This window comes from Cupressus sempervirens, chromosome 6 (genome assembly GCF_028749045.1).
Source record: "Cupressus sempervirens isolate cs-2001-9-10 chromosome 6, ASM2874904v1, whole genome shotgun sequence".
Classification (NCBI taxonomy): domain Eukaryota; kingdom Viridiplantae; phylum Streptophyta; class Pinopsida; order Cupressales; family Cupressaceae; genus Cupressus; species Cupressus sempervirens.
In genome coordinates this window covers 122,664,744-122,678,533 of record NC_143123.1, presented here as the reverse complement: position 1 = coordinate 122,678,533, position 13,790 = coordinate 122,664,744, and the positions used below count along the sequence as shown (strand labels likewise).

Here is a 13,790-nt window from a genome sequence, read left to right as displayed (position 1 = left end):
AACCAGCAATGTAGGATAGCCTCCTAATAACAATGATTGTCTTGGAACCCAACAACTTTTGGCTGGAACACTTCTACTCTCATTATCATCTCCATAAAGTGGGGCATAGATATCAACCCAAAGCCACTCAATAACATGCATATCGAATTCTAATGTTAGGACTGCTTCATACTCCACCAGGGAATTACCAACATGATAGGGTTCTGAACTTCTGTCTCAACACCATTGATCGCCTTGAGCTCTTCATACATGGCTGAAGGCCTAATCAAATACGAGTCACGCATGTCTCCATCTCTACATTTAGGCATAACTGTAGTGGATCATCCCCAAGGTGGGTGTTCAACTATCCCATCCGTTTCCATGATTCGAGCCTTTAAATGGCTCTCCAAAAGTGACTCGTGATCTCCATGATGCAAGCTGTGTGTATACATAGTAATTTCAGAACCATACACGTTCTCAAGCCTATGCCATTTGAAAGCTACTTGGAGGCTAGAACTGATATCAGTACTGTTGTAACTAACATTCAAAAAAGAGAGATAGAAGTACTTGAAGACACCATATTTTAGATATCATTTAGTTATTTCCAGATAATTTCATGATGGAGAACTTTCAAAACAAGAACAGTAAGTCAATCATACAAGAATAGTAAATAGTAAAGGCAATTTTCCTTTACACCATTCCAATAATAGGAAATCAGTCGTACAACTGTTTATATATAATTAATATTTAAATTTTTATCTCTATCAATTGGCATTTAATTGTGATAATTTTAGTTGTCAAACTTCTGGATTCTTGTCTCCACTCCTAGACCACCTCATTGCAATCAAATTTCTTATATAACAAGAGATCCCAATAACCAATGGGGGTTTGGGAGTGGGGAATATAATGGGTTTGAGGGGCAGCAATGGTAAGCTGCACAAGGTGTTGAATGCAAAAAGAGAGTGAAGTGAGAAAAGTCATCTTTTTAGTGGGTGAAGTGATGCTTTTAGGGGCATTGTAGGGTTTCTTGATGTAAAAAGAAAGTCAAAAAATGTCTTTTTATTATAACTTTATGGAGCTCAAACACTTTCGGGTACACATGGGTATGCTTGGGTATACTTGGGATGTACCTTGCGCGTAACTCCGAGCTAAGCCATAGTCGAATGTATGTGGTATTGGTACTGGAAATCTCAAGGACATGCCTAATAACATAGTTTAGAGACCATGATGGCAATAATTGTCCTAAAGCAAGAAAGCCACTATTGACTATTGCTAGAACCTAGGCATGGAAGATAAATTATTTGGGCCTTGTGGTGGAAAAGAAAAGTTGTTGTTTGTCTGGTATAAAACTTTGATTTCCTTGTGTCATTGGAATTTTTGGTGTGGTATTTGTTCACTAGAGAGGATATGGTTGTGCCACTATTGACTTCAGAGGATGGTTAGGTGTAATTATGGATTGTGCACCATGACAATGAGATTTGGAGCTGCTATGCAATCACAATGCTTGAGGTTGGCCAAGGTAAATTTGAATGTCAAGAGGAGCATTTTCTTCTAGTGATTTGAAGGTATGAAAGAAAACATAATATTTGAATGTCCAAAATAATATAATTGAAGAGTTGGTCTTGTCAAGTTTTGATTGTGATCATGTTGGCCTGAAATTCTCAACACTTTTAATGATACGATCTTCAACTGTGACATAGTTCAAAGGATGATGAGTATTTGGATAGTAATCTATTTGATTGATGTATGGAATGCAGACATTTCTGTTCTATTATGTATTTACATTGATATAAACAACCAAGGGGACGTTACCAACATTTATGACAAAGGATGATGATATTTAGCCATTGAGATTAGGGATGACAGTTTCTGAAATACCCTTAGTTACCGGATTTGGACCCTGGAGCTCGGGTCCGGATCCGGATTCGTCTAGGTTTCGATTCGTGCTTGGGTCTGGATCCGGGTCCGAATAGGGTCCTTAATTGGGACTGTGGGCCATAAAAGTGTTTCAAATTACATTAAAATATCATTTTAAAAATATTTTCAATGTATGATTTTCTTTACAATATTAACATTGATTAGTATTTAATGTTTATCTTTGACATTTGGCATTGATCAATGATCAAGTAACATTGATATATTCATACTATGAAATGACTTCGTAAGTTAGTTTACAACTATGCATGTTTCTCTTTTCTTTTTTGCATATATATATATATATATATATATACACTCACGAACCCAAACGGGAATTTTTTTTGCCTGAACCTACGATATATATATACACACAAACACGCACCCACCCACAAACCCAAATGGGATTTTTCTTTTTTGCCCGAACCCACGAACCCGAACCCTGAACCCAAATCCATCCCCAAACCCGAATCGGCAAGTTAGGAAATACCACTAGGGTTTCTTCTAGTTGAAAACTTAAAATAGGTTCTTGCCTCGCTATCAACTTTGTTTTTGGGATGCTAAGATTTACTGAAACCTACTTGTATTTTCAAATAGAAATCATTAGATATAGGTAAATGTAATTTTTAAGTTGAGAGCACTCCATGGAGTTTATGATGGGTAATTATTAAACCCTAAACTTTTCAAAATTTGCAAATCATAAAGATGTTTTCTCATTGACTTATAAGGAACTGGAAGATGTGCGCGTACAAAGGTGTGCACAAGATCTCATTAATATTGAGAACTTAGTTGCCAAGGAAAGCATATAATATTGAGTCAAAGGATCTTGAGAAGATACATGTTGAGATAACATAATGCTTGAGCAAAGCATTGTTTTTGGTCATAAAACTAGATGGATCTCTCATCATCTGCAGCTGGAAGAAACAGAACTGGATTTGCATATACATTTATTTCAAGAGCTTAACGTGGTAATGATCAAGAATTTTTTGCCTATTCCTTTTATTGACTCATTTGATTGTATGTTCAAAAGTATTGTTTTCTTTTGTATATGATGGTGGCAATCATAGATTGTAGATGGATACTAGTGGGCTGCAGTGTATAATAGTATATAGTTTTCTACTTCTGTATAATATTATATTGTTTAATGCATTAATACTGACATAATGCTCATTTGCAGTAGAAAATCTTTGTGCAAAAACATTATTTCTTTAGTTCCAAGAGGGTAAAATTGAACCCCCTTCACTTCCTAAATTTTGAACAGCTATATAAGTGAAGTATCTCGATAGTATGAAGGGGAAAACACTTGGAATTTTATACATGCACATACACTTAACATGGAGTAGTTGAGCATTTTTGTCATGAAAACCTTAGGAATTTGTTAGAATAGGGGTTGAGGATGCACTATTGGGATTAATTTTAGGCTAGGGGTTGAGAAAGATTTAGAAAGCTTTCCAATCTTGCGACCTTAATCCAATTCATTATTTATTGGTCCAACAAAAGAGGGAACCTTTAAAGTAAAGTTCATTTAGTAGTTCATTGCAATGGGCTAACTTGCATCCTTGTTCCTACATATAGTCATAAAGGATGTTTACTCCATTGCTGAAAAATTGGTTTCACACATTGCGAATTCTTTTCTTATTCTAACTCCTATCCTAATCTGACAGCTATATCTTCATTTGTGTGTAGGCTCCTATTAGAGTACCTGTTTCATCTGACAAGTTTTGGTTCCTGACAGAAAATCATGCTTTTCCCCTTCCGTCACCTGTTAGTAACAAGGGAAATTATGTGATAAGGTTGATCTCCAACAAACCCAATACAAAATTTTCTTTGTGTAATTCGATTCTTAAATTTTTGTTTCCTTTGTAATCTTGCATGTTTGATTAATTGATCATTAATGACTTGCCTGAAGGATCGCATCCCTTGTTGTCCACTTTATATCTGGGATTTTTTTTTCTTTGTGGCCTGAATACAGTTCACAGAGCTTTTCAGTGGAATACTAATATAAGCAGACTGACATTTCAACTCCTATTTACAGCTTAAGTGAGCTTGTCCGATGGTTGGCTAAAAAAGCTGAGGATTTGGGAGTTGAAATTTATCCAGGTTTTGCTGCAAGTGAGGTGATGTGTTTCACAATATATGATGTTTTCACAGTATATATTTCAAGAGACTGTTGCTGACCAAATTTGGACTTTTACATAGGTTTTGTATGATAAAACTTCTAAAAGTGTGACTGGAATTGCAACAAATGATATGGGGATAGCCAAAGATGGCTCAAAAAAGGAAACGTTTCAGCGGGGAGTAGAGCTGAAAGGTAAAGTTGCACAATGGTTATTTATCTTATGTTGTTTATAACAACTCCCTCTAAATTCTTTTTTTTTTTCCTGAAAGTTTTGCCAAACAACTAAACAACTATAAACATTCATTCAATAGATCAATGCTGTTATAAACTGATATGTCATTTGATCATGCAAATTACTGGTAACAGCTTTGTCTTGATGAAATTCAGATTCAAATATATACATTACACAACATTGATAATGTCATCATCAAAGATATGAAATATCTTAATATAGGAACCTTAGGCAACTAAGAGGTGTCTGAAACCACATAATGGAAGTGAACAGGTGTGTAAATTTCATAAACACAGTCAACTACAGCTTTGAAACTCCACTACTAACCTCCAAACCCCACTATGGCATTGTCCATGAATCACAAACTGTAATATCCCCAAATTGGGGTATGCCTGATTTTTCCCAAAAGTATGTCATTAGCTGTAGTCAACATCAATGCATTTCAATGCATATATGTGGTAATGACATCAACAGGTAATATGTCAATCAAATATAATTAATTAATATGTAATTGATAATTATGGACTAATATTATTATAAATGATGATTTAATCAATTGATAATTTATGAAATTAATTGATAATGTATTATTAAGAATAATTAGTATTAATATTGAATCCACATTAACATTTTTGGTATCAACCAATACATAAAAAACATAATATAGTTAATAATAACATTAATAACATGTTCCATACTTGATCAGCTTCAATAATAAGTCAATAATCATTAGTTGAGAGTATTAATTAGAGCACAATCAAATCAATGAATTGATAACAATCATAGATCAATGATAACTAAATGATGTATTAAGTCGATGAAGCAACATGGCATTATAAAATGACCATCAACTATGAAATGACGGAAATGGGGGGAGAGTAAAAGTTGCGACCTGCAACCTTGTACTAGGTAATGTATATAAGGATGTCTCAGAAATAAGTGGTAGGCAGCGCAGAAGATACTGAAAAATCAGCAGGTAATTCATGATGGTATTCTTTTGAATTCAGACCATCCATGTGGGAATTGAGACCAATCAATCAGAATAAAGCATCTAACTACAGAGAGCACTGAATACACAAAATGGTGAGCAAGAAGATTAGTAATATATCTTAATACACATACAAGGATCGGTCATCCTTCTCAATTTCATGTCCATATTTGGTTACTCAAACTGAGCAACAACCTGTTTAGTTATTGGATGCATATTTGGACACATGGACTGGAATCCCTAATCCAGCACAGTGAGGAGGAATATAAGGATTGGATCTGGATGATAAAAAAGATCAGAAATTATTACTCATTCGTATGAAAGGAATGGGACATGACATAAAGCGAATAGAAAAATATAACATACAATCAATATGAAATGATAAAATATATTTGTTACTCTTCATAAGGAATAGATGAGGAAAGAAATAAATCATTTGCAATTCTTATAAGCATTGTGTGATAGCAACAATGCTGTACCACATCTATGAGCTAATACTGATTTACAGAAGGATATATCTGAATCCTGGTAATGATAAGGAACCCTTAGAAGATCTAATATATATATTGTAGATATCTATTAATAAGTATAATATCAAAATTATATATCAGTTATATATTTATTACTAGTTTTATTTCGAGAAAAGACGGCAGAGATGTGTCCAAGGAGGGGCTTGTATAAATCCAAGCAATGACTATTTGTCCCTAGATAGGGCAGGGATCAACAACCCTGTGGTCATAGCCCCAAGAAAGGTTAAAGAGCTTGGATCTGTGAACTTTGAGGATGTAGTTGGTATCTAGGTAACTTGGATAACACCTACGATTTGCATCTCTGTGCTGAAAATAGTAATTAGGTTGGATATGAGTGTTGATGGATATACACATTAGTTAATCCAATTAAATAAATGAATAGTTGTTTCAACTTCAAATGTCTCATATCCCTTTGTGAAGTTTTTGCCTAGAAATAATGATAAACAACAATAAACAAAAGTAGAATAAAAAATAGACACATAAAGACACAACAACTTATCCTAGGAAAACTATTCAATTTGAAGGGAAAAGACCCAACCGCACCAGAAAAATATCTCTTTTATTAATACAATAAATTTTCAAGTACAATGCTTTCACTGAACACTATATCTTATCACACAAATCAATCATATATAAATATTGAATTGAGAGACTCTTCATATTACAATCGAAGATCTCTTTGATTTCCAAATACAAGTCTCTTCATATTTCTGAATGCATGCCTCTTCATATAATAAAATGTCAAATATTCAGAGTGAGACCTCTAGCACATGTTTAATGCGACATTGTGCTCATTTGACAATAAGAAAGAATGTGATGAAAATATTATAATAAATATCTTTCCTATCTATTGATGCAATACAAAGGTCTCATCTCAATTTCAACATATGGCAACATTAGAGATAAAGATAGTGTAACACCAGTATTGCGGTATGTCCAAACACGCAGGGAAATTGGACCTCATTTTTGGGATGGCAGGGGGATGGCCAAGGGACAACAACAAGGGGAGGATGGGATAGGTAGGGGTGTTGTATAGTATACGTATAGATCTTGAAATGCTAGTTCTAAAATGATGTTCCAGTAGAACATACCAATTTAAAATACTTGGACATAGCAAAATTGCAACATGAACTAGAATCATTGAGCATTCAGCATAGTAACATATTACATACTCAATAGTAACATTCAAAAATCAAAATTCAAATAGAAATTCAAGTACCCATCCCAACGGCGACATGGTTGCAGAATGGCGGAGGTGGGGGTTATTTGGGTACTCAAGTACTTCGTGCGGGGACGTCTTGGGAATGAGTACTTTGAGGTTTGGGAAGGGGGTGCCAGTACCTGTGTTACACTGGATAAAGATCTCTATTGCAGCTACAATCTTCAACACTCCCTCTTAGCAAGAGAGAGATCTTTGGTATGGCAGTGTTACAATTTCGTCCTAATTTTAATTTTGATTATGATCGTTGGGTTAATGCATTATTATCTTTTCCTGATCATGTGAAACAAGTCAGTTAATTATATACGTATTAATTGATTGTTTCTTTCCGGATCATGTGAAACAAGTTAGTTAATTATGTATGTTGCAACATTTGATTATTTCTTTCATAGTCATGTGAAGCAAGTTAGTTAAATTATATACGTTGTACCAACTGATAATGAAGTATTCCTTCATGATCATTTGAAATGAGTTAGTAAATATAGACGTTTGAAAACTGACGATCAATAAGTATATTATATTTTTGAATTAATGTATTGGCGAGAATGTTTTTGCTTGAGTGGTTGCAGGAAGAAGACTGAGAGGGGAAGCATTACTAAACGAGATCATCGGAAGGGGATGGTCGAAATTGCCCAGTCATCAGGATCGATAGGTATGACCTAAACTGCCTTAGAAAGGAAACGAAGACTTGATCTCAGGTTTCGTTAAAGGACCACATGAGCTATTAGAAAAAACAATATAATAACAACTAAAAATAATCAAAACTAAATATAATTCATACCTTTTAAGAATTTTGAATCTCTTTTATTTAATTATTATTATTAACTCATAAATACAAACTTATATATATAAAAATGAAGTGGCACCAATAAATTAAAAATAAATAATCTAATGATGCCACCTCATCAATATACATACGAGAATGTACTTAAGAGCTTATAATAATAATATAAAAGATTTAATCTTTTCATTTTCTTCTTATTTAACTTCTTTTATTCTTTTCTTTTCAAATTGAAATTCTTGAAGCAACTAAACAGACTTCTTGAAAATATAGGGAAACCAAGAAGTCTCGATTTAACTTCTAAGAGCCGTGGTTGGGACTGTATAAAAACATGTCTCTCTCTTTCACGTTTTGGACTTACTTCATGATAATTCTTTGCACTGAATTCTCTTTCCCTACTGCCGAATATCATTTGTTTATGCTATCGAGTCCTTGCAAATACATCACTAGCCATCCGCTAAGAACCCGATACATCTGCAACTGTGAAAGAGAAGTCGAGATCAAATCTCCAATTTGCAGGAAAAACAAGCTTCAACCAACTCGCAGGTCATACTCTTGTTTGGTAATCTATAATAACTGAATGTGTAGTTTGCAGTGGCAAAGCTTAATACTTAGAAACAGTAAGATATGGAATCGATCTTATCAGAACTTGGCCAAATGTAAATTTTGTGCATACGTACTTCCATTTTTTTTTGTAATTTTATTTTGCTCACCCATTCTTCTATATCTATAACCCTCCTTAGCCGGTTAGGAAGGATTATAGAGGTAATCCAATATGTTTCTGTAGATGATTGAGATGTTTATCGTATCAACTTTCCAAAGAGTCTTAAGCTTACATCAAGTATGTAGTCTATTGAAGACTGAGATAATAATGAATATTAAATGAATCCACATGAATGCCATACATATAACATTTTTATTACCAAGCTTGAAATCAGATTACTTTGACACCAAGGAGTTCATTGGCAAAGAAACCATAATATGGGTGAAGAGGTGTAAAATCAAGTCGGAACCATGAGGACACCAAGGAGTTCACCCGATAGAGAGGCCAATATGTGGTGGAGAGGTGTAAACTAACCTACAAATAAAATCAAGAAATCAGAATGGAATGAATAATTTAATAGCTCATGCTTGTCCTGATTAAAGAAATCTGTTGTCAAGTCGAATGATGGAGATCGGATTCACAACCCAATTTGAAATCCTTGGCCAAGGTAGTTTCAGGCATATGTGCCAATCATGAGATCTTTTTGTTTGTCCATAAGCTTCAGTTATTTAGGAATAACTGATGGGACACTCAAAGCACTGGGTAGCTTGGATGGTTGGACTTTAGAACATCCCAAGCCCGATCTTGAGGTATGGAGGGCCGTTCTATTAAGTTAGAATGTGTGAGGGTAAGTATGGTCCGCAGGTTAAGCCTAAGTCAATGCTTCTCCTCTCACCAATGTCGAGGCTTGAACAACATGACAAAAAAGGATTCCTTCACTATTCTGTATGTTTTTCTGTTGCACTTTTACCTGTAGATTCATAGATGAATAATTAGATAGTTGTTACTTTACTTTCAGCTGAATATGTTAACAGTTAGAATGAATATAAATAAGATAGTTGTTGCTTTACTTTCAGCTGAATATGTTATCAATTAGAATGAATATAATAGTTGATAAAGAAGATAGTTGTTACTTTACTTCTAGTTAAACATGTTATCAGTTAAAAGATTAAATATGTTAGCCACACATTCTATTATTTATTTCGTTATAACTGTCGAATATAATATGCAAATAAAATAGGAAGCAATTACTTCTTTCTAGTTATAATTAGATAACGGAAATCCTTGTCATGTGAAATAGAGTCAATTATTTGTTATTTATGTGTTTAAAATTGGTTAGGAAAATTCGTTTGTTACAGACAGCCACACATAGGTGCAGCCAAAGATGTTGATAATAGATTCTCATCACAAATTTTCTCAATAAAACATTGTTATCTCAGCATAACACTATTCACCATAGCTACTTCTAGAGGGTGATCCATAAAAGCATAAGATTAAAGTCATGGAGTCACACACGACTTTCACCATGCCTATTTGCAAAGGGTGGATCTACCATACTTTCTCATAGAGGCTAGAATGAGGGCTTTCACCTCAGACTTCTCTTAGGAGAAGAATGCATTTCCACCATGACTACTTGAAAAGTGTAGATCCACCATACCTACTCACAGAGGGTGGAATGAGGGCTTTCACCTCAGACTTCTCCTCGAGAAGAATGCATTTCCATCATGCCTACTCGTAGAGGGTGGAATGAGGGCTTTCACCTCAAACGTCTCTTAGAGAAGAATGCTTTAGCAACATATATAAGAATGACAGAGATTCCCGCTCAACAAGAACAATATTCTTACCGCTTTGATTACTGCAATAAGAGAACTGGTTCCAAATTGACCAAGCATAGAGCTTTAGCAGTCATACTGCCATACAAGCTTACAAATAATTAGACATTCGCCCTCTGTGTCACAAACTTCCTCTAAATTGAAGAGCAAACAATTATACTAAGAGGAGGGGGGTGAATCAATATGATAACAATTTTTTCCAATTAAGCACTTTTATTGATACAATAGGATCAATTACTAAAATAAACAGTTATGCACATGAACACAATATTTATGTGGAAAGTTGGTAACCCAACGTGGGAGAAAACCACGGCAAAATAATTACTTTATATAAACTTCTCCCTTTACAATGTTTAAGCACCAACCTACTAGAGGCTCTAACCTCTAATTTCATGAGCACCAACTGACTGGAAGCTACAACTCCCACTATCTAAAAGCACCAACCTTGAAGCAAAGCACCCACTTCATTTCTGAATATAAATCTGAATTTTCACCTTTGTATAGTTGCCTTTTCAACTTGATGATGTATACACTGTAATGTCTATCTGAAGTCAGCCAATGATCCTTATATATATATATATATATATATATATATATGCTGTCTTCTTTTATCAGTCCTCACATGGCATCTATTATTCTGATTTAAATATGTATCAGATAAAAAAAATCTGAATATGTATTTCTTCTATTTCTTCTCTTGCTACTCTTCACACATTCACTCTATTGATTTGATTTTTTGTGAGTGGTGGAATCTCTATTTATATCTTTAGTTTTGAATAAACATTATGTCTCTTGGTGAAGAGATGCCTCTTTTTTTATTTTAATTAGTTTCCTTTTTAAGTAACCTTAATTGTACCTTATGACTTCATGGTTATGGGGCTCTTCTTAAGATTATCTTCATCGACATGTAATGATTATAACTTTTTTAATTAATTCACCGATTTATTGTTAGATTGGATTGTATCGAACTTTTATTATTATAATGGTAATCACTCTATATAGATGCATGTTTTAATCCCACCCTTCGTTTCTTGCCAGCACTAATCATTTGATACCTTTTGACATTCTATCCCTGTTAATCCTTCTACACACCTTGGCGGCAACAATTCATTGACCAATTTGATGAATTTTGATAACTCAAAGTCTGCAGATTTATTTCTTTCATTGTCGCTTATTCATTCAGTATTCCAAGTTGTTTGATAGATTATTGATCCTGACACATTATTTTATTTGTCTTATGTTCTTTTGATGGCCTGTGTATGAGGAAATTTTTCTATTTATCATCAAGCCGCTCCCGATGGTCCTTTCAAATGGGATTCGATGACATGGCATTCTTCATTCCTTGTTGTCAATACATGTTAGAAACATTACTTTTTCATTGTTGACTGTTATCTTCAGCTTGAAATATTCTCTGGTTGACTCAGCATTTCCTTATTGTTGATACATATCGGAAAAATATTTTTATTAATTTTTCCCTTTTGTTGCTTACAAACTTTCTTAAGCACGTCAGTATTGTTGTGCAAACTTGCCTATAGTGTACTTGTTGATTTCAGTATTATTGTGCATTTTAAACCAATGTAGACACATTAATGCATGAAGGCACAAAGTAGACACATTAATGCATGAAGGCACAAAATAAACATGATGTAGACACAAATACATGCACCCTTGATCCATGCATTACAATTTACAATTTGCAATGAGCTAGGGTCAAGAAAAGGATTTACAAAACTTACTTCTTCAATAGAATCCTACAACTACAAGTGATCATTAGTACATACGTGTATTATATAAGTTTCAAGAAAATGTGTCATGATAAATTACTCCAAGCCAATCTCATACTATGCCCAAGAGCGGAATTTTTACTCCGTGGCCTTGGTGGCAGGTATTAAGTATCTAGACAAGGTGACCTACTTAGTAGGATGCTTGTTTTGTTTTGCTTGTATTATTATTCTTAGCCGAGAAGAACACTTAGGACGTCAATAGATTGCCTAGGCACCAAAATCAACAGTTTCCCCCAAAGTTTACAGATCCAAGCCCTTAAGCCTTTCTTGGGACTTGCATGCAAGGCACTTAGGGTTGCCGATCCCTACCCTTTCTTGGGAACAACCAATTGGCTGAATTTAGACTAGCCTCTCCTTGAATACACCTTTGTTTAAACTACTACCCTTTAGGTAAATTAGAAATAAGTTATATGTAAATTGAAAAGACCATGCTATCTTGGTTATTTTTCCAGTCCATGAAAATGCTGAGATGCAACAGGTTGCTTAGACATTTCCCTCAAGGTTTTTTCAGATCCAAGCCCTTGAGCCTTTCTTGGACTTGTTGGCAAGGCGCTCGGGGGCGGTGATCTCTAGCTTGTCCTAGGAACAAACAATTGGCTGGATTTACACGGGCTTCTTGCGGAATGCATCTCTTCTTTTCCTTTCAAACATAGAAATAAAAACTAGTCTTGATGTATGGTTAAATAATTTATTATTATGCATAGTAAAAAATAAACAATACTGTACATGCCAGTCACTGAGATGTATGAAGCTCCGTCTTATAATCTGACTATCTTCCTTACTTGTCCAGCGATGTTCCCTGATCGTGTAAGAGATCTGACTGTATTTAATATATAGTTTTTGTAATGCCCCCTTCTTGACTATGTAAAAAAAATGGAGATGATTATCTTCTTTCAACTCCTTATTTGTTGTCATGCAATCAATGGTGTTGTCTTTGTTTTAGAATAATGTATTTACAAACAAATTATTTCTTTATCCAATTAGAGATACAGGATTATAAGAGTCTAAATTCGATCCTTTCACAAGTCTTCTTCTTACTCATATACTTTATATCATTTATTTACAAATCTGATTGCAGTCCTATAAATTTTCTTATAACTCTAATAATATTACATTTCTAACTAATATAATATTACATTTCTTTCAGACTTTACTACTGGTTTACTATCAGAACTCTGAAGTCTTTCTGAATAAAATGAAGTCTGATGTTGAATTTTCCCTCTATCATAACATTGATGTTCCTTAATAGTAACTATCTTTGTTGTGAATGGATTTCTGCATATTGGTATCGTGTAAGTCCTTATATAGATATTTACTTGTGTATCATGTTGGTCTGCACAATAGCTAACATGCCTTTGATTTCTTGCTGATGATATTCTATTTGTTCTAGCATTAATCTCATCCACAATTTCTCCCTTACGCTGGTTCTGGTTTCCCTGTTTACTTACCATCTCCATCCTCATAATTGACGGACACAAAGCTGGAGGATAATCAAATCTTTATCCATAGTTCAAAATCTCGTTCTCTACCACTTATCCGCAAGGCAAAAAAACGTTTTCTCGGCAAATATTGGAGAGAAACCGGTAACTTTAGGGAAAATATTGAGAATTTTAAAAAAGACTAAAATTTAATAAATGCATTTTTCTACAAAATATAATAAGTAGATGCATGTAATGAGTCAGTAAATGAGTAAACAAACCAAAAAAGCTGATCTAGATATATATAAATGCAATAAGTAACAAAATCGCATCCTCATGTGGAATGCCGATGTAGTCAGAGACTCTGAACTCTGAAGCAAACTACAAATACTGAATTGTCTTTGTAAAAAGATAAGCAAATACAAATGTCAAGTACAATATGAAACTAGT

At 34.1% G+C, this 13,790-nt stretch overlaps 1 protein-coding gene across 3 annotated transcripts in view; it reads left to right on the top strand.

The window, feature by feature from the left end:
- ETFQO (electron-transfer flavoprotein:ubiquinone oxidoreductase) overlaps nt 1-13,790 on the top strand; it is a 234,742-nt gene that overhangs the window by 17,264 nt on the left and 203,688 nt on the right. For all 3 annotated transcript variants that reach the window (XM_089787027.1, XM_089787028.1, XM_089787029.1), the window contains exons 3-5: nt 3,580-3,686; nt 3,929-4,010; nt 4,093-4,204. In XM_089787027.1, coding sequence (XP_089643153.1) covers nt 3,580-3,686; nt 3,929-4,010; nt 4,093-4,204 — 301 coding nt within the window. The remainder of the gene's footprint in view (nt 1-3,579; nt 3,687-3,928; nt 4,011-4,092; nt 4,205-13,790) is intronic.